This window comes from Festucalex cinctus, chromosome 3 (genome assembly GCF_051991245.1).
Source record: "Festucalex cinctus isolate MCC-2025b chromosome 3, RoL_Fcin_1.0, whole genome shotgun sequence".
NCBI lineage: Eukaryota > Metazoa > Chordata > Actinopteri > Syngnathiformes > Syngnathidae > Festucalex > Festucalex cinctus.
In genome coordinates, this window is record NC_135413.1 from 32,341,390 (window position 1) to 32,366,231 (window position 24,842).

Sequence of the window (24,842 nt, forward strand, 5' to 3'; positions counted from 1 at the left end):
TTATTTTTATTTATTTATTTATTTTTTAAAGTTAGATTAAACAGCCAGCATATGGACAGGGACTTCGGGCTGGTGTGGCCACTTTAGAGTGCATCGTTGTCACACCATGGAAAACCCCTGAAATGACTATAGGGTAAATTTATGTCTCTTCTTTAAAAAAAAAAAAAAAAAAAGTGTGGACACTTAGCATGCCTTCCACTGTTTTTGAGACATCCATCTTAAATACATAAATAATTTTAAAAACCAAACTGCTGGACAAGGTCAAATTAATTTCACCTGTCAAAGGTCAGAGTGCACGTTAGGTTCATCCTGACATTTCTCGCCCAAAGTCGAACATCACAAACTTTTTGAGATTCGCGTTTACCACCGACGACGAGCAATTTACAGAAAGGAAGCAAAACGCTCCGATTGGCACATGAGAATAACAATCAATACACAGTGTTGGTTGGTTGGGGGGGGGGGGTCGCGGGTGGGTTTGGTTCACTTCAAGCAACATCCCTGAGAACTCCCGTTTGTCCTCTTGCGGGTCGACGAGGACCTCAAAGTCGCCCGATACATTCGCCTGACGCGGCGGAGTGAAAGGTCAACGGGGGCGCGGACGATGATGATGACGTCACCATGATTCAGCACAGCGCAAAAAAAAAAAAAAAAAAAAGCTTCTCCCCCATTTGGCTCCCGGCGGAATATTTACACAAGGCATACATCGGAGCATCTGATTGGACGACGCCGACAGCAGCTTGGATACAAAGAAAAAACAATTTCCCTTTTTAAAACCCGGCGCTTCCCCCGCGTTTCCTTAACAAGCCCGAACACTGAGCGGAGTTCATCCCTCTTTTTCCTCGAGCTCCTTCAATTCCTCCGGAAAATTTTTGGAGGCGGCGAGATGTGCGAGCTGGGCGACCACTCGGAATCACGAGGCCCGGTAGGGGGCGGAGACTCCCCCCCCCCCCCCCCTCCAGTCTTAAAGCTCCGTGGTCTCCCAACTCACCTCCCGCGGAACCTGGCGTCATTTAGTCCCCGTGTGGATGACCGTGACGGTGGAGGGGCGGGGCATGATCGGCTCGGCCACCAACGCCGGCTCCTCGCGCAAGGGAGTGGACGACGCCTCCGAGTCCTGATTGGACGCTTTGACGGAGGGGGTCAGCGGGGCCATGGGAGGACCTGAGGGCAAAAAAAAAAGGAGATTGCAAAAGCAAACATTGCAAAAAAGTTGGAAACTTTTTTTCAATTGGGATTTACAACATTGAATGGCGGCCATTTTCAAAGCAGACATTTTGCAATAGTTTGACTGACCTTTCAAGATTTTAAAAATATATATATTAAAAAACAGGATACTTGACTCATTGAGCCATTTTCAGCAGTAAAAAGTTAATATTTTGTCCAGAATGGATTTGATAACTACATTATTTTTGTTTGCATACAATTAATAGCTTTTAAAAACTATTTTTCCACTTTTTTTAAGTAATCAGCAGAAGAAACAAGGGGTAATTAAAAAAAAAAAGTTTATTTTTTTCCCAATATTTTATTAAATAAAATAAAAATAATAAATGGGTAAATGAGCCCGTTCGCCACAAAAAAAGTTATACAAGTAAAAAAATAGAAAAAAAAGGTTTCTAACAAAAAAGGGGTAATTTTTCAAAAAAAAAAAATTTTCCTCCCCAATATTTATAATTTTCAACGTTTTTCGATAAACGAAAAACAAAACGCATGTGAAAAAAACAAACCAAAAACCAAAAAAATCCAAACTAAAAATAAATCAGTAAATAGAGCCCTCTCTCAAAAAAAAAAAAGTAGAAAAAAAGTTTTCTGACAAAAAAAAAGTCATTTTTCAATTCTTTACAATACATTAAAAAATATGTCCTGAAAGTTGAAACACTGCTGTGCATAATAATTTGGAACAGTGCTTTTTTTTTTTTTTTTTAAACAAAAACTAGGTTTTTATTAATCAGAAAAAAAGGCTGGTTAAAAAGCCTTCAAATTTTTCTTTTTTGTGCTTTGTTTAGTATGGGTTTGTTTGTTTTTGTGACCTTGTATTTTTATAAAATGTGAATAAAAATATCGTTTTAAAAAAAAGCCTTCAAATTGTTCGATTTAGTGTCTTTTTTTGTCCTTCCATTTTTATAAGATGTGAATAAAAATATTTAGAAAAAAAGCCTTCAAATTTTTTATTCATTGTGTTCCATATGTTTTTTTTGTGTGCTCGCATTTCTCTAAAATGTGACTAAAAAAATATTGTAAAAAAAAATAAAAATAAAAAAAAAAAAGCCTTCAAATTGTTCTTTAACAGTTGACGTGAAAATTACGCTGACTGCCATTTGCATTCAGGAAAAAAAAAAACATGACCTGCATCCTAATTTGTAGCCAGCAAGTAAATGAGGAGCAGATGATTGAAGTTGCTGCACTCACAGTCGTGGATGCTGAGCGGGGCGCAGTCCACCGACTGGCTCTTGGCCGGCGGCGCTCTGCCGGCAGCGTTGGAGGCGGCGGCGCTGCCGCCGTGGATGCTGCTGCCGAAGCTGGTGCCCAGCTGCAAGCGCCGCATGTGGCGGATCACCGCCGTGGCGTTGAAGGCTTGCTACAAAACGCACACGCAGCAGGAGACACTTTTGGATTAAAAGGGGAAAAAAGTTTTCAAAAATAACCAACAAGAGTCGCGTCCATGCAGCTTCTGCGGATGAATATCACGTCATATTATAATGGGTTGCAAAAAAAAAAAAAAATCACTTGCATGCTTTCATGCACTTACCCGCCATTTGCTTTTAGCAAAGTTTTTGCGCATCTGCCGGCTGACGGACTCGTGAATGTTCTTGCACAGGGCCGTGCCTCCCGCGATCCTGGGAGGGGGGGGGGGGAAGAAAAAGAAAGAAAGAAATAGAGAGAAAGCGAGAAAAAGAGAGAGAAAAGATAAAGAAAGAAAGAAAGAAAGAGAAGGAGAGCAAGAAAGCGAGAGAAAGAAACAGAAAGAGAGAAAAAGAAATAGAGAGAGGAGAGAAAAGGAAAGAGGGAGAAAGAAAGAAAGAAAGAAAGAAAGAAAGAAAGAAAGAAAGAAAGAAAGAGAAAGAATTAGAGACAGGAGAGAGAAAAAGAGAGAAGAAGTATGAAAGAAATAGAGACAGGAGAGAAAGAGTGAAAAAGAAAGAAAGAAACAAAGAAATAAACAAAGAAAAAGAAAGAGAGAGAAAGGACAGAGAAAGAGAGAAAAGAAAGAGAAAAAAAGAGAAAAAGAGAGAAAAGAGAGAAAGAGAAAGAAAGAAAGAAAGAAAGAAAGAAAGAAAAAGAGAAAAAGAGAGAAAAGAGAGAAAGAGAAAGAAAGAAAGAAAGAAAGAAAGAAAGAAAAAGAGAGAAGAAAGCAAGAAAGAAAGAAAGCAAGAAAGAAATAGAATGAAAGAGAGAAAGGACAGAGAGAAAGAGAAGAAAGAAAGAAAGAAAGAAAGAAAGAGAGAAAGGACAGAGAAAGAGAAGAAAGAAAGAAAGAAAGAAAGAAAGAAAGAGAGAAAGAAAGAAAGAGGAGAGAGAGAGAGAGAGAGAAAGAAATTCACAAATCCACCACTGAATCACATCACAATTACACAAATCAACCAATCAGAAGAGTGAAAAATGTTGATGTCATCGAATTTCTTTGAGGACGGACGTGAAATCGGATCGGTTAAAGCAACAGTCCCACTGCGAACATATAGCTAGTGATTGTGAAGGCCTGGGCGGATTACATTCACACGGCAACACAGAGGCAAAAATCTGATTGGACGAAAAATAAACAGCAGAATAAATTCAGCCTACATAATGAATGCTATTACAAGAAAGAAATAGACTCTTGGAAATTTATTAATTTGATGACACTAATAAGTTGGCTAGTTAACAATATCCATCGCACTACTAGTTTGTCCTCTACTAAACAAGTCGCTGCGGTTTTCCAAGCTTCATTCGCACCGGCCGGCTCGTCCGGAAAACCTCAAGCGCGGTCGCACGCCGTCCCCCGCCCTCGTTAGCGCCGGCCTCGATGAAGCCGCCCGCATTCTTCAAGGATGACATCGCCCGCCGCTAATTGCCGCTCATTCATTCAGCCGGATGATATCCGCCAGGGAGCTCAACACAGGCCGCCTCGCAGCTGGCTGCCATGGCGACAGACAATTTTGGGGGGGACGTGCGCTCCGCTTTTACAAAAAAACTCATCTGCGTCACGCCGCCGTTTAAATTAATCACACGCCGATATAAGGATGTGCGTGCGTTTGTCGCCTTCTCACCAGGGATGCTCCAGCGCCTGGTCACATGTGAACCTCTTCTCGGGATCTTTCTCCATCAGAGAGCTGATGAAGTCTTTGGCTGTGTGAATAAAAATTTTGAAACCTTCAAAATGTACCCACAGGAAGAGGTTTGTAACTTACTATCAATGCCACAAGATGGCGGTAAATGACTCCTTTTGTATTTGGCAAGTTGCTATTAAATGCAGCTAAAATGTGATTGGCGGAAAAATGCCACTAGATGGTGCTAAAGTAACTTTTTTTATTTGTGATATGGCTTCGCCTGGCGTACTCAAACAGGACTTTCAGCTAATAACGAAAAACAGATAAACACAAGACACAGTAGCTTTATCAGCTTGGTGAGCTTAGCTTAGCAACTACCACTGATCTGAATATATGACTGGATAGCTGCCAGGCCAAGACTTTTTGAAGTCGCGAGGCGGCCATATTGCTCATTTCTCGGCATACCATCCTATACATTTACAATATCGAAATTGGAGAACATTTGAGGCGGTGCTTAGTAGAAACAGCATAATTTAACATGAGGACTTCAGACATTTTACAACTTGCCTTAAATACATGTATAAATGATATAATGAATGATGTTTACAAGAGGAAATTTGTATTTTTTATTCATTTTTTTGTTCAAGAATTATAACTGTAATTCAACAAAAGATGCTTCTGCCAAATCTAATATTGGGGTCTAAGGAGCTGAGCGATAAAAGAAAGGGGGTCTTAAAAGCATCCACTTGGTAATTAATTAATTAATTATACTCGTTATAAAATAGTGACCACCCCGCCACCGCCATACTGTATATATCTAATCTGTACGTATACCGTATAGTTTATACCGTAGTCTGGTCACGAGATGGGAGGAGCAAGATGGCCGGCCTGTGACTTCAACGGCTAATTTATTTATTTTATTTGTTAAAAAAAAAATAGTGACCAGCCCGCCACAAACCCTCCCACTCCGCCACCACATACGAGCTGTATATGTCTAGTCTGTATGTATACCATATAGCAGTGGTGTCAAACATACGGCCCGCGGGCCGGATCAGGCCCGCAAAGGGGTTTGATCCGGCCCGGGAGATGATTTTGTAAAGTAAAAAAATAAAATAAAATTGTAATGTTGGACTAATTAATCAGCCGTCGACAGTCAAAACATAATAAATTTGTACATTCGCAAGCAGTCCTCAGATGAGCAATGCAACTTGTACGGGGGAATCGTCCGGGATGTCATTATTTTACATACAACTTAAAGTTACGGTTTGTTAAATTATTATTATTATTATTAGTAGTAGTAGTAGTAGTAGTAGTAGTATTATTATTATTAGATTATTTTATTTGTTTTTTTTTATCATAGACCGATATAAATGTGTTAAATATGACAAGGATTAACATCATAACCTCATTAGCTGCGCCCCGCAATGCATTCTGGGAACAATATATATGCAAATCAGGTAGATTTAACACGTCCGGAACGTGTACCGCCAAATTGTTGCCGCGTTCCATTTGCATTTATGTTATTTTTCGGAACAATATGATGACAGTTCGTAATTTAGGGCTGGTCCACGAAAATCTGCGTATAAATGACGGACATCGTTTTTAAGTTATATACCGGTTTTTCCCGATGCGGCCCACTTGATAAAATATTTTCCTCTATGCGGCCCCTGAGCTAACATGAGTTTGACACCCCTGCCATATAGTTTATAGAATAGTCTACTTGCGAGGCGGGAGGAGCTCGATGGCCACCCTGTGACTTCAACAGCTAATTTTATTTATTTATTTATTTAATTGTATTTATTTATTTTGCTAGGTTAAAAAAATAGTGACCACCCCACCACCACCTACGAGCTGTATCCAGCTCATCTATACCGTATATAGTTTATACCGTAGTCTGGTCGCGAGATGGGCGGAGCAAGATGGCCGCCCTGTGACTTCAACGGCTAATTTATTTTTAATTTTTTTTATTTGTTAAAAAATAGTGACCACCCCGCCACCGCCTACGAGATGAATACGTCTCATCTGTACGTATACCGTATTGTTTATACCGTAGTCTGGTCGCGAGATGGGAGGAGCAAGATGGCCGCCCTGTGACCTCAAGGGCTTGCACCGGCTATCGGCTATCCAATCATATATTCATGTCAGTGGCAACAACGTACTCAAGCCTTCCGATTTGCTACATTTCATATCCGTCTCATCTATACCGTATATAGTTTATACTGTAGTCTGGTCGCGAGATAGGTGGAGCAAGATGGCCGCCCTGTGACTTCAACGGCTAATTTATTTTTAATTTTTTTTATTTGTTAAAAAATAGTGACCACCCCGCCACCGCCTACGTGATGAATACGTCTCATCTGTACGTATACCGTATTGTTTATACCGTAGTCTGGTCACGAGATGGGAGGAGCAAGATGGCCGCCCTGTGACCTCAACGGCTTGCACCGGCTATCGGCTATCCAATCATATATTCATGTCAGTGGCAACGACGTACTTAAAACCTTCCGATTTGCTACATTTTCCCCAAATCGGTAAACCGACCAATCAGGAGACGGCGGCGTAACGTGCGAGCGTTTTTCTCACCGGAATCGGAGATGTCGTCCCAGTACGGCGCGTCAAACTCGTAGTCGGCCTTGAGGATCTGCTCGAAGAGCTTGGAGTCGTTCTCGTCGTAGAACGGCGGGTAGCCGCAGAGCCTGGGAGAAAGAACGGAGACGGACCGTCAACCACGAAGGTCACCCGGATGAAAAAAAAAAAAAAGAAAGGGATTTGCTGCCCTCTAATCGCATTCGCTAGCACTTACATTTTTTTTTCATAGCAAAAAACAGATTATACAGACTACATTAATATGAAGAGGGGGAAAAAAAGTGGAACAAAACAAGCTGCTATAATCCGGAAAAAGAAATGCAAATCCCGCGGATAAACCGCGCCAGTGATGGAAAGTAGCCAAAACAAATACGTCTTTACAGTAATCCAAGTAAGATTTGTCTGATACGTTTGCACTTTCCTTGATTATTTTCTATTTGAAAACACGACTTACAGAATATAAGCGATGACCCCTATAGACCAGCAGTCCACCGCTTTACTGTAGGGCTTCTGCGCCAACACCTCCGGTGCTGCAACAAAAACGGAAACAAACAAACAAGATCCAAAATAGTCACAGTTAATTTGTATTTTTTTGCAGGATTCATACAGTGGAAATAAGCATTTCCACCATTAATGTGATCTGTCATTCAAACGCCAAAAAAAAAAAATACTTTGAGGGGAGTAAAATATACAACCAAGATAATGTTGCACAAATGTGCACACCCTCTCAACTAACAGAACAGTGATAATTTCGTCAACAAAAAGTTTGGCATATTTGCACAGACTGCCGCCGACAGATGGTTATAAGATTAGGGGTGTCAGCCAATTACATTTTTTAAATTTATATCGCATGAATTCAATAGTTAACTCGCAATTAATCACAAATTTTTTAACTGTTCTAAATGTACAATAAAATGAACAATAATTTTTCATACTCATGAACATAAAAGTGTACAGTAATACAGTACAGTAAAAAATGAGTGTGATATTAATTATGTTGACGCCATTTTTCTGCTACTAGATGGCATAATTGCATTTGTAAGACATTGGCGACAGCTCAGTGCATTTTTCTTTTCAATTTTAAGAGCGATCTAATCTTTAACATGACGTAACTTGTGAATATTATAATTCATAATAATTCATAAAATTGGGTTAAAATAAAAAGATGTACTGTACTGTAAAAAAAAATAAAAAAACTGATAATGGTTTGTGTTGGTCATTTATCTGCCACTAGATGGCATAATTGCATTTTTAAGACGTTGGTGACAGCTCAGTGCATTTTTCGTTTCATTTAAGAGGTATGTAATCTTTAACATGAAGTAACTTGTGAAGATAATAATTCATAATAATTCATAAAATTGAGTTAAAATGAAAAATATGTACTGTGCTGTAAAAAAAAACGTATTGATTTGTGCTGGCCATTTTTCTGCCACTAGATGGCATAATTGCATATGTAAGATGTTGGTGACAGCTCAGTGCAGTTTTCGCTTCAATTTTAAGAGCGATCTAATCTTTAACATGAAGTAACTTGTGAATATTATAATTCATAATAATTCATAAAATTGAGTTAAAATGAAAAGATGTACTGTAAAAAAAAAAAAACTGGTGTGTTGGTAATTTTTCTGCCACTAGATGGCATCATTGCATTTGTTAGATGTTGGTGACAGCTCAGTGTATTTTTTTTTTTCATATTGAGAGCTAATCCTTAACATGACATAACTTTTTGAAATTCTGCACATTTCATTTTAAAAATTGTAAAATACAACTTGACCCAAGTCTCTATATGCATTATTATTATTATTTTGAAGTGGAGGTGTCTGCTGTTAAAAATGAGTGTGGATTAAAAGAACTTTAAATGAATGCACTAATTTTGACACCCCAGCTAGCGGCAGATTGGATTCGGCCGCCCCGACGTCTTTGTAAGCAATTCAGTTCCGTGTCAGCAAAAACAACGACGGGGCTCTCTCCCCACTCAGAGCTCACCCACGTATCCCGGCGTTCCGCAGGCGGTGGCCATCACGTCGCCGGTGCCCTCCATCTTGGACAGGCCAAAGTCACTGATCATGATCTTGGACTCGTCGTGCGGGCTAAAGTAGAGGAGGTTCTCTGGCTGGGGGGGAAAAAAAAAAAAAAAAAAAAAAGCGGATGGGGGAGGAGTCAATTCGGCAAATCCGACTGGCGGGTCAATCCAATTGATAATTGATAATGGAGTCGCCCTGCGTTTTGCGCTACCTTGAGGTCCCTGTGCACGATGCCCATGGAGTGGAGGTAGTTGACGGCGTCCAAAACTTGCCGGATGAGCCGACTGGCGTCCATCTCGGTGTAGAAGCCCTTCTCCACGATGCGGTCAAACAGTTCGCCGCCCGACACCCTTGGCGCACGTTTGGCAACAAAAATCTCATTCATTTCATGCTTTGAATTCAAAATGGATCCTCAACTACCGAGTTATTTTGATGGCGCAACTTTTTGACAATATTGACAAATATGTGGTTGGGCATTTTCACACTCCAAGAGTCCATATAAGCATATCGTGATATCGTGATAAAACTGCAACAATATTGTTGCCGTCATGTTCAAAATATTTAAATGCAACACATCTGTTGAAAAAAAAAAAAAAGTCTGGTTGATTTCCACTTGTGCAGTTCTAGCACCCTCTGGTGGCTAGTTTTTAGTACAATTTAATTTAATTCTATGTTTAAAATCCACGCTAATGGTCAGATGAATAAGTGCCTCGATATATATATATATATATATATATATATATATATATATATATTTATTTATTTATACCACATCACAAGGGCTCAGGTGACCAATCACAGCTCACCTGTTCTCTAGGTTTGGTCATGTGACATTCACAGGCTGAGCTGTGATTGGTTACCTGAGCCCTTTGTGATGTCATTTTCAGTCGACAGCAAGTTGCAAAATGTGTTTTTAAAAAGGTACTAATTGTATGTGAAAAATAATGAACGTATCAAATTAATTATAGACAAAATATTAATGTTTGACTGCCAAAAATGGCTAAATAAGTAAAGTCCGTTTAACTAAAATAACCTTGACTCCAAACAGAAGTCAGTGTTAGCATAAATCATTTCAGCTTCTGCAAAAAATGGGGGAAAAAAAGCCTACTAGAACAGCTGAATTTGATTTTGAGATTAATCAGAGGCACCCAATGAAAAATAAATGACCACAATTTCACGTAACAAATATAAAGAATGTGGGTTGTAGTTCTTCTCGTAGCGTTTCCAAAATGAAAACATTCCAACCCAGACAGAATGACGGTTGCAAAATGGAGCGTGTGGAGGAGGGGGGCGGTACTGGGGGGGTTGGACTCGTACTCACAGCTGCATGATGAGGTACAGGTGGTTGGAGCTCTCATAAATGTCCTCCAGAGCCACGATATTCTCATGCTTTATCCTGCGGAACAGACGATGAGGCGCAATTATCTTCCTTGCTAATCGTTAGTGCAAAAGAAAAAGTGAAAGACGTTTTTATGAATGAGGGGGGAGGAAGAGGAGGACAGATCGCTAATCAATGGAGTCACGAAGCGGCAATTCCCGAGCAACAATGGAGGCGATTCATGCGGGAGTTTTGGGAAAAAAGGGGGCCTTCCTCCCTCGTCATGTCAAAATGAGGCCTCGCGTTTTAATGAAAGGCGACGTCAGACAAGAAAACGTTGGGAGAGAACCATAAAAAGGAGGAAAAATAAAAAATAAATAGCCGGAGGATGGCAACTGTAACCAGGCAACTAGACTCAACATTCGGAGAGTAGTGACTGATAAGTGAGCTTCTCGGGGGTGGGGTGGGTTGGTGGGGGGGGGTTTTACCCATCGCGCTCCGGAGGACGACAGAATCACCTGGCGTCCGAGTCGTGCGTGCGTGGGCGTGTGGGTGTTGAATGGAACGCACGCAATCCCGTAGATTAGCGTGGGGGGGGGTGTCACGCCACTTTTACATAAGATCCGTTTTGTGGGGGGGAACAAAATACAAGAAAAGGGAGCTGCTTTTTGTATTTGTTGTTGCTCCTTATGTCGTTTCAAAGTTCAGAATTGCAGAAACATGCTATGCTAATTTCCAAACGATACGACCGTCCAGCATATGTTAGCAGCAAGCTAATGGGCTTTAGATCAAATTATGCAGCCTGTCGATCTAATCTGCTTATTCACAGAAACCTCTACTTATTTAGATTTAAAAAACAAAAACAAAAAAAACCATCTTGTTAATATTTTCCCGTTTTCACTATTCATGGATGGTTTAGCTCATATTATGGATGGTTTAGATCTATACTGTACTACTGGCTAGCCGACAGGCCAAGACTTTTGTGGTCGCCATATTGCTCCTCCCAAGGCATACGATCCTATACATTTACATTAGGGATGTAACAATAAGGACAATATCGTGATATCGTAATATTAAAACTGCCACAATATCGTCGTCGTCATGTTCACAATATTTAAAAGGAACACATCTGTTAAAAAAAAAAAAAAAATCAGGTTGATTTCCATTTGTGCAGTTCTAGCACCCTCTAGTGGATAGTTTATTAGTGCAATTTAATTTTCATTTGGGATGTTTTGGCCTTCTATGTTTCAAATCTATGCTAATTGTCAGATGAAGGGGAACCTAATTTGCTGGTGAAGCGATCAATGTGTGCTTGCATTAGCAAGTAAGTGCCTCCATATTGTTATTAGAGATTGTAGGTGGTTTATATGCATTGCTGTCATGTAGAAACTCACAATATTGTGCTTTTTTTTAGTATGAGCTTTTTATTTTATTTTATTTTTTAACCACAATATTGTGATCTTTCTCTTGTCAAGATTGGTCGTGGGTGACCAATTGTATCCTAAAGGTTGCATCAAGGCACCTTTCTTAAGCATTTTTTTTTAAAGTAAAAAAACCTTCCGCTGCTTGGTTAGCAAAGAAAAAAAAACACAACAGAAGTATGTTTTGATAAACTTGCCGTTAAATTTATTCTATCGCCCTTCATCGAGTCAATAAATCAACAAACAATTTCAAACAAAATCCTTAACAATCAAAGTGTCCAAAATATGTAAACAAAAAAAGAAAAAAGAAAAAGTGAGACGGGTGCACTACCTACTTCCTCAGCACGGCAATTTCGTTCTCCAGACTCATCTCCTTCCCTTTGAGAGCTTTCTTGGGGATGCACTTGATGGCGACCATCTTCCCCGTCGTCTTCTCGCGGGCCATCACCACCTCCGAGAAGGCGCCGCTGCAGCCAGACCCAAAAACACAAAAAAAGACAAAAAGTTAGCCTGATTCACAAGCACTCAGGAAAAAAACAGTGTTTCCTTCAATTTTAAGTATGAATACAACAATACTTTCAGTAGCTACACTTCCACAAAACTGTTTTTTTTTTTTTACATTCTCATAACAATCCAGAGCTACTTTTTACTTACATTTTTCTTAACTTATTAACCTTACTGTAACTTAATTTATTTATATTTAATTAAAACATTTTTTTTTACTTATTTAAATCAAATTTATTTTAGTTATTTTAAAACTAACAAAAAACTAAAACTAAAACTCAAAAAACACTAACGGAATAAAATTAACGAAAATGCACTTTAAAAAACAAAAACTAACTGAAACTACATTTTTATGTTTACAAAACTAATTTTAATTATCGCAAAAATGTCCTTCGTTTTTGTCTTTGGTAATTAATTTAATACACGTGTTTTTGGGAATAATTTTAAATGTGATTTTAAGTCACTTTATTTTGATATTAACCGGAAAGAGGATGTTGAAAGGGTGTCACACACAAGTGACATAATCTCACAGCAGCAAAAAAAATGAAACTCGGCACCCTCAAACAATAAGAAATGCATATCTGCAATGAAAACTGTTCATAATGAGCTGTAACAACTTTTCACAGGATGCTTTTGGAACACTGAGCATACCCAGGGTCAAATTGACCCATTTTAAAGTTTAATAACTACAAATGGTAGTATTTCATTAAGAATGTTGTCGATTGAAATATTAGTTATGAAAGTGGCAAATATTGTTGAACAGGATGTAACATAGCCTGGGTCAAATTGACCCGGGTACATTGTTGCTACTCTTGAGAAAAATCAACCGAACAGAACGGATCAAGAATGATGGCACTCATATCCGAAAAAAATTGAGTTATGGCCATTGTCACGGAACAGACTGCTCGCAAGTCAAGGCGCCAACTGTATTTCCACGCCAGTCGAGCCACAGTACACAAACAGCATATTGTGAATATTTACAAAGTCTCAGACGAGGGCCGCCGGTCTGCTGGTGTTGGCTTAAGGCCGGACAAACACTTTTAAAAACCTCTCTTTAAAAAAAAAAAAAAAAAATGATGTGTGTCCTTTCAAACATCTGCCTTGCAAATCAAATAGAGTTGTGAATGAAGGCAATATTTGCTCGAGCAATCGCCGCGCGTTGCTATGATACCACATTCAAGGCCCCGTCTCCATACATTTTTGCTGAGCTGCCTTTTTCTTGCCCCCCCCTGCATTTGACCAAAAAAAGACAATTTCGGCTTCATCAAAAAGCTCGCGGGGAGATTTGTCACCAAGTTTGCCGTCCACTTCATGAATTCTCCGTGAACGGGAACCAAACGTTCCCGTCGTCAGGCCAGAACACATTTTTTTTCTCACAAGCCTTTGGGAGATTTGGTTATTGTCTGGTCACAACAAGGTTGAACTATTTGGCAATATCGTCCCTCGTTTAATCACAAGGGATGTAAAAATAATTGGGTTATTGGACAAACTAATGGCAGTGAAAGTTTTGAAATGTTTCATCTGGCTCATTTTTCGCTGAGTGAATGTGATGAAGTTTAACAGCGACAACCCTTGCAATAAATCCTCCTTTTATTGCCGTGACATTTAATTGAGTGCGAGTGCTTTTGAGACACTTGAAAGGTTCGTTTTAAAAAGTTGTGTATAGTGCCATTTTTTTTATTTTTTTTATAGTGGGCCACATAGTCCACTCAAAATGTCAACGCTGTAAAGTGACGAGAGATTTGGGAATCATTCACTCGTCGCGTACTCGCCAGTCACTTTAATAGTCACTGATGATGTCATCAAACGAGCGCGCATGAAATTGTCACCAATGTGTGACGTCACCGACGTGGGGAAAAAGTCACTAAGTGTGTGTTTTGTTTTCTGACATGAGAAGGCTCCATTACGTCGTCCGTGTAAACCGCTTCCTCCCCCGCAGCCTCCGAACTGGACAAGCTAAGTCCCCCGGCGTGGACGGTAAAATCCAAACTAATCCCACTCAGACGTACTCAACTCGCACACAAGCGCTCACTCGTTCACTCTCGGACTAAACGCACGTATCTCTGTGTATAAAAAGTAAAAGCTACTTCATTTATATGGCGCTTTTCCACCTTACAAGGCCCTCAAAGCGGTTTACATCCTACTACTCATTAGTAGTGTGACGATATATCGGTATCGTGATAAATGGTGATACTTTGGTCTCCCGATAGATTATCGATACACAAGTATCGCGATATTTGTAGTTAATATACAGCCACCATAATGGGCTCCGTTGTTCATGACTTATTGAGCAATTACTTGGCGGGCCACTAGAGGGAGCACCTCATAAGAGTGGCGGGGAAATGGACGCAAGTCTTCAGGCGAAGAAGACGCATCCAGCAACTGACTCAGTTTTGCGTATTTTTCTATGCAAAATGTGTATTATATCTTTTCAATTTATTTTTTTTATTTTAAAAAAAAAAAAAAATTATTTTATTTTATTTTATTTTTATTTTTATTTTATTTTTTTATTTTTTTTTTTTATTTTTTTTATTTTTTTTTTATATTTAAAAAAATATATATATATATATATATATATATATATATATATATATCTTTTCAATTTTAACATTTTACATATATTATGTCTCGACTTTTTGAAGCACACAATGTCTGAGGAATGTTAATATTGATTTAATATTTAAGTCTTTTTATTGATTTATTTACTTTATCAATGTTACACAAAACAATTGCATCACGGTTTGTAAAATGAAATTAATTAATTATGTAACTAACTGACATGTTGCGTGAAAATTGTGTTTACGAAAGACACAAATTTGTTCACAAAAACATTTGTATTTGTTTAAATAAAATACACTAAAGTACTCACTGTGAAGAAGACAACCACTTTGAATATTGCTTTTCAGTGATGGTACAAAAAGAAACATCAGTTTATGTCTTGAGTATGGCTTTATTACCTGACTAATATAATCGATAATCGCCGTATCGTCATATCGTGAGACCTGTATCGCATATTGTATCTTATCGTGAGGTACCCACAATGGCATATGCTCGAACCCACCCGCAACCTCCGGGTTGCCAGACGACCGCTCTACCACTGAGCCGCGCCGCCCCCTAAAGGCGACTTAGGTGTAGTGTTACTTGCGCGACACACATTTCACACGGGCGGGAGCGCTGTAATGCGTCGTTTACGAGATGATTGGAGTGTTGTTACGCAGCAGCGCCGCGGTACGTGAGCAGCCTGCCGATGCAGACCCACGAGTATTATAACCCCCCACCCCCTTTCCATTCAAAAAGAAAAAAATCCCATCACAAGTGCTCCGACTTCCACATCCGCAGGGGACTCATTCGGGAGCCCTAAACGCATTTTAACACCAATTATTTCAACACACGTGGAAGCACACAAACATACACACACTCACGCACACGCATACACGATCACACACTCACTCATTCACTCACAGCCAGCATGCAGAGTGTCATCCAAGTTGAAATCGGAGCGTTGTTGTTATGCGGGGCCAAGTGAGTCAGCAAGCAAACGCGAGGCGACGCCATCGTACGGGTCACAAACATTGCGGCAAAGCAGTAACGGCGTTTTTTTTTTGTTTTGTTTTTTTGTGTGTGTTTTTTTGCCACCCAGAGATGCGCTTTTAGCAGCTGGTTCGAGTCACTTCAAGGTCCTCACAGGCTACTCCGACATACGATAGCGCTATGGATGCACACTCACAAAGTGCTTGCGATGATATTCATATGGAAGTGGTCAGTTAAAAAAGGAGCAAATAAAGGTTTCTGTCATGCCCTCGCTTGTGGGCCACAGCCCCCGACACGCATTCAGCCGTTTGTAGAACAGGAACAGGACAGTCAAGTCTCACACCAAGATGCTCAAACAAAGACGAACAGACTCCAGCTCCTGATGTCAGTCACTAAGCCACGCCCCTTGAAGGCACAACACCACACAATTACTACAGTATGTAACTAGAAACATTTCCGCGGAAATGTTGGATGTGACTGCTGACTCTTGCAAGGTGGAAAGCCGCATGCACTGAACAGTTTGCCAAATCCTGTTGAAATCAGGTCACTTCCTGTTGAAATCAGGTCAGTTCTGGGTCACTTCCTGTTGAAATCAGGTCACTTCCTGTTGATTTTAGGCCACTTCCTGTTGAAATCAGGTCACTTCCTATTTCCTGTTGAAATCAGGTCACTTCTGGGTCACTTCCTGTTGAAATCAGTAAGTTCCGGGCCACTTCCTGTTGAAATCAGGTCACTTCCTGCTAAAATCAGGTCACTTCTGGGTCACTTTCCGTTGAAATCAAGTCACTTCCTGTTGAAATCAGGTCAGTTCCAGGTCACTTCCTGTTAAAATCAGATCACTTCCAGGTCACTTCCTGTTGAAATCAGGTCAGTTCCAGGACACTTCCTGTTGAAAACAGGTCACTTCCTGTTGAAATCAGATCACTTCCGGGTCCCTTCCTTTTGAAATCAATTCACTTCCTGTTGAAATTAGGTCAGTTCCAGGTCACTTCCTGTTGAAATCAGGTCACTTCCTGTTGAATCCCAAGGTGCTTGATTAGTGGATCTTTTCCCCCCTTCGCCATTCATTCCCATGGTTGCTGTCGCTGATAGATTATCCTGAACGATTTTTCTGTGCTGATAATCGTAAATGTTAAACCGGTTTAACATTTACTATTGCAAATCCTCATATGCGAGCTGTTAACGATGAGTTTTCTGCCATGTGTTCCACCATACATCATTCATAAGCATGGCAGACGCATACCGATAACCGGACCCAATTTAAGCAGCCCCCCTGATCAAAATCAGCAAGTGGCCAGTTCGTCGGAGGTCTCTCAAAGACTATTCTGAGAAATTATTAGGGATAGACTAAGAATCAGTGCCGATATTGGGCTTTTTGACCAAAAAAATAAAATAAAATAAAATATTCTAAAAATCTGACGGCCAATAAAAAGGTAAATCTAAAACCATTTTAATTTCAGGGAACTATTTAGTTAATTTTGTTTGCTTGTTTGTTTCTTCTTTGCTGTGTGGGATTTCTCACATTTGAAAAATCATTAAAAGATCTTCCTTGTGTTTCATTCCTCGAGTTCAGTATTTGAGATCAGTGCGAGGTCACAGTTTCGTTTTGTCGTCGACAAGAACTCGTCAGCGCAGCGGGAAGCGAGGCGAGCGTTTTCCCGCCGACTTCCTGTGGTCTCGGGTGTTTCGCCGCTGCTAACGCAAGGTGTAGAAAAAGTTTGCGTCGTGCGACAACAGCTGCTGTGCGATGATGAGACGTGTGTTCTGTCTTCGTCTTGCTATTGTTGCACATGAAGTCAGACATGTTGAATTATTGTATACTAGCAGCAACTTTTTGTGTCTCAAGCCGCCTCTTCAAAGTACCGCTACAATAATTGCAATTCTAGCAACCATCAATACTATACAAAACAGAAAATAACAGTGCAAAACTGTCAGTTGTCGAAAGTTTTCAGTTTCAAAATGAGACCGTTTTTTTTTTGTCCGGCTTAGCGTGCGTTTGTGTGTAAACGTGTGAATACGCGCACGCTTGAGTCACCTTTATTTTTTGACAAGTGCCGTCACGAGGCCGATATCGAAGGAATGCAGTTGAGAAGGAAGCTGCGGTGCAAAAATAAAATGTTTTTTTTTATCCTCCGCCGCCCAATCTAAAGATAGATCAAAGTTGACCAGGTGCATGTGTAATTCCAAAGCTGTCAGTGGGGGAGCATCAAAACGGTTTATTTTTAAAAACGGAGACAAACGACACGGCGTGGCCGATTAGCGCTGCAACAACTCTTTGGAACTTGACTGAGGATGACCCCCCTTTCAAACGACAGCGGCACCATTTTGTCACGCAGTAGTGTTAATTTCAACACACATTTTTCACCAGACTAAAACTAGACTAGACTAGACTGAAAACCTTCATTAATAAACAATAAGTGGGACGAAATCCGTATGCATTTTCGTCGACAGTTGAAGATGAGATGAAAATGTACTTCACTTAATAAAAACTGGACTAAAATCATCTATCGACATTTTAGTTCATGAACAAAACGAGATGAAAATGATATGAGAAAAAAAAAAAAAAGCCAACGGCTATAACGTTCCAACAATAATGTTAATCCAACCGCTAACTAACGCTTGCTAACTTACTAGCTCCTAGCATGGAGCCATAGTAGCCACTTGGTGTGTTAAATTGTTTTACATAAAAGTGATTAGAGAAAATTGTACGTAAAATAGTTTTAGATCAGAAAATGCTTAACGAGACTAAAACGTCGACAGTTTTTGTTGACTAAAACTAGACGAATAAAATGATGTTTTCTTGGACTAAAACAAAGACGAAATTGCTAGATTTATAGTCAACTAAAAATAGACAAAATGACAACTTTAACTGATTACTTAACTCTGCAGATTACGTCACAAGGTTAAAAAAAAAAAAAAAAAAAAAAAAAGTACAGTACCACCAATAGATGGTAGAGAAGTCAACGGCGTTTGTGATGCTGATTGCGATCTTGACGACATTTAATGCCGACTCAGAGATTCCGCATCCACGGACTTAATTAAGAGAATTGTTTGATGTTGTCGGTTACGATAATGATTCGAGGCGATTGCGTCGTCTTGCGCTAGCATAAAAAGCACCATTTCATTTTCTGCCGCTGAAAAATTCCAAATGTACTGTAATCTGAAAATAACATACAGGAAAGGTGTATCCTTTCATTTCTTACATTATGTTGCATTTTTGTAAGTCAGTTCACAATGTTAGCAAATTAAGCTAATGGAATACATTGTTTCGGTAGCGTGTCCGCTGTCCAATGATTTTATTATTTCCTAATAAAGTGGTGCCTTGATGTGAGTGACCCGTCTTTCGAATTGTTTGAGATATGATTTTTTTTTTTTGTTTACTTCCACTTGGGCTACACTCTCACTGTACAGCGCTTGTCTTTAAAATCCAGCTAGCTGTTGAGCTAGCTAGCTAGCTATCTGCTCGTGTCTCGATAACGTGTATTCTCATTGCGTTAGTAGCGTTACTTTCATTAACCACCTCCCATTGGGCCATCATTACACTAAGATATCAACACCATGTTTTATTTTACATTCTTTCTCATGTATATTCTTCGGGTTTAATCCGAGCCAGCTAAAGGGGATAAAGTTAAGTTTCTGCCTTGATCACCACCATCCAGCTAACCTTACAATCTGCTAGCTAGCCTCCCATATATACACACACTTGTATAGTAATATTAATCGTAGTTTTTTTTTTTTTTTAAATAATTTAGCCGTGCAAAGGAGCTAGCTAGTCTTTGCTAGAAGCTGACCAAAAGCGGCTAAAATATTATTCATCTTCAAGCTGAATTAAAACCTGTAAAATGGCAGCTGTGTCAAAAGGAGATGGAATGCACGGGTTAGCTGTTTTCAATTTGGAGATAAGGAAATAAGTGACATTTCTTATCATTTTCTTTTTCAGATAAGCACTGACTGCTGATGTAGGCCAAACAACGAGTCTAGACACATTTCCAGCGACTGGAGTCAAGATCGACTGACCAACAACAACAACACGGGACTTCCTGAGGCTATTTTCCAGAGAACAATTGTTTACGCTCTCGTGCGTATCCAAAATCAGCTTCCCTCCCGGGAAACGTTTGGCATTAAATCTGAGCTCGTGAGCTCGTCGAGGGGAGATTCCCGCCCGGATGCTTCCCTTTTCAGGCTCGGCCTGATACCACGCATGCACAACTGAGCTCTTAATTCATTTTTTGGCGAATGATTTCAAGAGCGTCAATAAAGCGTGACAAAGTGCGGAGGATGTAGGTGGTGGGATGTGGTAGGTGGCGCCGTGTTCCAAAAGGTAGCAAGTAACCAAGGACTTCCATCATCCTTGTTGCCTAGCTGCCACTTGCGCTGCATTGCAAAAAGGACCGACGGGCTTTTACGTAAGATGCGCCTTGGGAGCATTTCAGCTTGTGAAAAGGAACCGATTCAACATGGCCAGAGGTGGCAAAAGTCATCACATTCTGTACTCAAGAAGAAGTACAGAAACGATGTTTAAAAAAAAAAAGAAAAAGAAAATAAACTGGTAAAAGTAGAAGTACTGATTCAAATCTCTTGCTTAAGAATAAGCAAAAATAAAAAAGCAAACTCAGAAATGTACTAAAAGACCCTGAAAAGTGAATTGAGATATTTGTTTTTAATCTAGCATTAAATTAAACTTTTTCCAGATTTCCTGATTATTTTATTATATATTTTTTTTAGAAGGCGGGGGCAATATTCAGAGAATAAACAAAACTCTCAAATTTGGCAAATTGGCCAGTTTTCCTCTCAGAATATTGGCCCCGCCCACTTAAAAAAATATATTTATACGGGGCCCTAATAAGCCATCGTAAACAAGCACTTCACCATTGTTGAGGTATTTTTTTTTTTTGTAATCATTCAAACTTCTCTGTGATAGGTTAAACTTACAAGACATTTATTTCAATTTTAACAGTAACTAAGTGGTAAAAAAGTACAAAAGTAAACAATTTTTTTGTCAATTACAGACAATAACTGTTTTGATGAATTTCGCACATCGGGAAAATTACTGTTCTGCACATAAAATATTTTCTCCCTTATTAACTTAAAAATTAAGTTTCGCTTGGTGTTTTTTGTTGTTGTACTTCCTGAAATAACTGATTGACAGAAAGTCGCACATTACCTCGCGTTATATCAAACCTTGTTCCCATACCTTTGCTCATTTATTCAATTTATGTAAATTATGTTGGTGAAAGATGCTGGTTTTTGTAACCATGTGGGGTTGCAGGCGGTGTCTGGTTGATGCTGGAGTTTACTTTGCTTCAGCTTGCTCTCCTTTGATCTTTCCTCTGGTCTCCCGACCTTCTGAACTTCACGACTCTGGCCAGACTGAAGTATCCGGTTAAGGTGAAGGGTCATGGGATTTTTATTAGGTTTCAGGTGAATTAATTATGAGCACAAATTCACACAGACATACACAAAAAAAAAAAAAAAAAAAAAAAAAAGAGAGCAATGATGATAATATGTTGAATCGGTAAGACTGCCGAATGAACAATATTGAGCTCTCAAAAAATAATTTATATACCCCTTATTTACACAGGTAAATCAATTGTGATATTTTGCAATGCCGACTTCCACAGTTAACTCATTTACTCCCAATAACGTATAAATACGTTTTTTTTAACGCTCTAAGTGTCCCAAAGACATATTTATATGTTTTTTTTTGGGGGGGGGGGGTTTATGCTAGAGCAAACAGAAGGCTTTTATGCAGCCTCTCAACTGCAAAGAATGGTTGAAGAAATGGTAGTTATTACACAAATGGCCAGCAGGTGGCAGCAAAGCAAAGGAGATCAACCAGGGCCATCTAGAAAAAAAGCTCAATTACTTACAATTTTGAATAGATTTGCGAAAACTGGTGAAACTTAGCTCTCATCTAATGCTAATTGCTGCAAAACGGAAACAGATAGAAACATACTTTTTTTTTCCTGATGAAAGAAGAGACTTTCATCTTCCTTTTGATATGTTCCATGCTTTTATAGCAATAGAACACAATATTCTGTGGGCCTTGCAAAATCAGTTAAAATCCAGTAAAACAGCCGGGAGCGAACGGGACTGCTTCTGTGAAAATGGCGGCGAGTGAATGAGTTAAAAAGCAACATAAAATAATCAAGTATATTATGCTAGTGTTGTGAACTGGCTAACGGAGGGAAAAAAAAGCTAAATTATCTCAGGATCAAATCTTTTTTGTGCCAAGGCCATCTAAGGCTGTTCTTCATCCTCCATTAGTGTTTGACGTTAGCGCACCTTTTTCAAGTTTCCAATTGGCTTTTCTTAAATTAGGGCTTATACTAACATTTGGAATGGTGTCAATGGAGTTAAGGGCTTGGTCACAGGACAACTGAAGCACGGCCGTGGTACAAGCGATGCAGTAACTGGTCCCAACTGGCGCTACTGCCACTTAGCATCGCGGTCAGCTGACTCCAATCTGCCCCCTCAGCGGCTTTAGAGTCCCGATTTAGCCTCCGAGGCAGGTAGAAGGACGGACTTCAATTCACCCACATCTCATTAGCTCTCGTCAGCAAACGCAAGGAAGCCTCGGTAGCGAGGCCGCTCGGCACATTTGGCCCACTGCGACGCAACGCTAGTATAAAGAGTTGTTGTTAGTTATTGTGTGAAGTGTTGCAGCATGCGTGTAATACGCAATTCAACGAGGAGCGTGAGGCTAATTAATTCAAACTACTCTGGATGACTGAGTCGACAATGAATCATATTTAAAAGGGTGCTGAGCCGGTGCAGTCTTACACAAAGAAATGAGAGTGGCTGGGTTGATTACACTGCGCGGTGCCCATTTATCAATACGCAGGCACTAAGCATTGATTCTTGGGTAAATTGCGATGAGGCGTGCAACATTTATGACATGCTTCTGTTAATGTTTTGGGTTGGAGTATTCCCTACAATATTAAAAACTGTGAGTACTTTAGTGTATTTTTTTTTTTTTTAAATACAAATATCTTCTTAACAGAAACAATTTTCTGTGAACAAATTTGTCTTTCTTAAATTAAACACTTGTCATGCAACATGTCAGTCGGTTACATAGTCAATTGTTTCATTTGATAAACTATTTTTTGTGTGACACTGCAAAAGTAAATAAATAAATAAAATAAAATTACTTCAATATTAAAGCAATGTTAACTCTTTGACCGCCAAAAACGTTTAATAGCGATTAGTAAAATCACGATGTATGCCGCCATAAACGTTAAATGACGTCAACTACGTTTTTTTTGTTTTTGTTTTTAAATCAATGGGAAGCGCAACGTCTAAGTGCAGCGCTGCCTGGTCAACGGGTTGTGTAATCAAAAACACTCCACAACTATGGTCAGCAGATGGCAGCATTGTATCTCTTTTCAATGGGCTGCCGGTGTATGAAATTACAATGAAACATGACGGAATCTGATGAAATAGAACGTTTTCCAGGATGACGAGAATGATCAAAGCCTTAAATTTTTTTGATAACATGTGGCAGTAAAAGAGTTAATATTCCCCAGAAATTGTGTGCTTCAAAAAGTCAAAACATAAACTATATTTTAAAATGTTAAAATTGAAGATATATAACACATTTTTAGAAAAACGTATGCAAAACTGAGCCCATTTCTGGACAGATAAATGTCTTCCACAAGTCAAAGTGCGCTGATGAGTCTTCTTTGCCTGTAGACTTGCATCCATTTACCCGCCACTCTTATGAGGCGCTCCCCCTAGTGGCCCGCCAAGTAATTGCTCAATAAGTCATGAACAATGGAGTCGTTTCTTGTGGTTGTATATTAACTACAAATATCGCGATACTTGCGTAGGCGTATCGATAATCTATCGGGAGACATAATATCACGATTTATTGCAATAGCGATATATTGTCACACTCCATGCCCAAGCTATATTACACATTTTCGACTTACCATTTTTGGGGGAAATTTACAACCTGTAGGCAAGTCTAAATTGATAGTTGCACGTCTTCCGTCTACTAAATTGTGCCACCAGATGCCAAACACCACTGAGCCCTACTGGAAGTCATGCAGCGTAATTAATCCGTGGCAGCGGTCAATGAAAGTGATTTGAGTAGAGGGAGGCTACAAAAGGGGAAAGGGAACATCCCTCACGCGCGCTAATGAGGAAACCAGCGGCTCAAATTGAAGGCAGAGTGACCACGACTCGTCCTCGTGTCGTAATAAATCCTCAGGCAAAAGCCGCTGCACCAGGTCAGGCCGACGACTTGCACATCTTGGTTACAACAGGCGCCGACCCGTGACCAGGTCAATCAGGCCACGCAGAAGCTTTACGGGACACAATCTAATTATCCGACGGAAATCGGGCATCTAACACGCATGTAAACACCGGAGAGCAACTGGAAACAAAATGTTTTGATAGGAAATGTCGTCCTTGCAGTATCGACCAGTAAATGAATCAAGCGTTTGTTGCTCATGCTTCAGGCTCTGCTGCCAAAGCATGAAAAAAAAATGGCTTGAATTAGCATTATACGCTAAAGAAGGCAACTGGCAATGTCATAGCAACATCGTTAAATCCATTGACGAGGGCTGCTTGATTATTAAGAAAATATTCATCACGGTGATTTTGGTAATAACTGAAATCACGAACAGGACGATCGTTTATTTTTTGGTGCAAAACAAGAAAATGATTAAACAGAAAAAATATTAAGACAAATAAAAGTCTTTGAAACACTACACAGGTAATTATGCAAGTTCTTTTGGATGAAAATGTATTAAATGACTTATTTTAAAATTTAAAAAAAGTGCAAATATATCAATTAAATTTACTAAAAAATTAGTATTAATAATCTTTTTTTTTTTTTTACGATTATGCTGATTTTGTCATTGTGAAATGTAATAATTGAAATTGTAATTGAATTTCAGGTAATTGCACAGTCATACCCTGGAGTGGTGGCCAGTCAACTGCAGACAAATTTGATTTACCTCAATCGCTAGCAGTCGAGTTCACCATATTGACGGCCAATTTTGGAGCATTTGGACTGAGCTAAAAACAAAATTGCAAATATTTTTTTCCTTTTTTTGGCACCTCAAACTATAAAACAACACCCTGGACTGGTCACCAGCCAATCAAAGGCCACCTATCAACAAAAAAAGTTCAACAGACAATTTAGAGTCTTCAACAAAGCGAACGTGCATGTTTTTTGTAATGTGGATGTTCCCAGAAACACCTTACAGAAAGGTCA

General features: G+C 39.5%; 1 protein-coding gene across 2 annotated transcripts in view; it reads right to left on the bottom strand.

The window, feature by feature from the left end:
- Window positions 1–24,842, bottom strand: part of camk1db (calcium/calmodulin-dependent protein kinase 1Db) — a 26,852-nt gene continuing 2,010 nt past the window's right edge. The window contains exons 2-11 of one of the 2 annotated variants that reach the window (XM_077517699.1): window positions 11,920–12,051; window positions 10,167–10,241; window positions 9,057–9,195; window positions 8,808–8,934; window positions 7,279–7,354; window positions 6,822–6,934; window positions 4,242–4,320; window positions 2,747–2,834; window positions 2,407–2,603; window positions 1–1,161 (exon numbers count right to left, since the gene is read on the bottom strand). In XM_077517699.1, the coding sequence (XP_077373825.1) occupies window positions 1,011–1,161; window positions 2,407–2,603; window positions 2,747–2,834; window positions 4,242–4,320; window positions 6,822–6,934; window positions 7,279–7,354; window positions 8,808–8,934; window positions 9,057–9,195; window positions 10,167–10,241; window positions 11,920–12,051 (1,177 nt within the window). In that variant the 3' untranslated portion in view covers window positions 1–1,010. The remainder of the gene's footprint in view (window positions 1,162–2,406; window positions 2,604–2,746; window positions 2,835–4,241; window positions 4,321–6,821; window positions 6,935–7,278; window positions 7,355–8,807; window positions 8,935–9,056; window positions 9,196–10,166; window positions 10,242–11,919; window positions 12,052–24,842) is intronic. The other variant, XM_077517700.1, reaches the window with a different exon arrangement.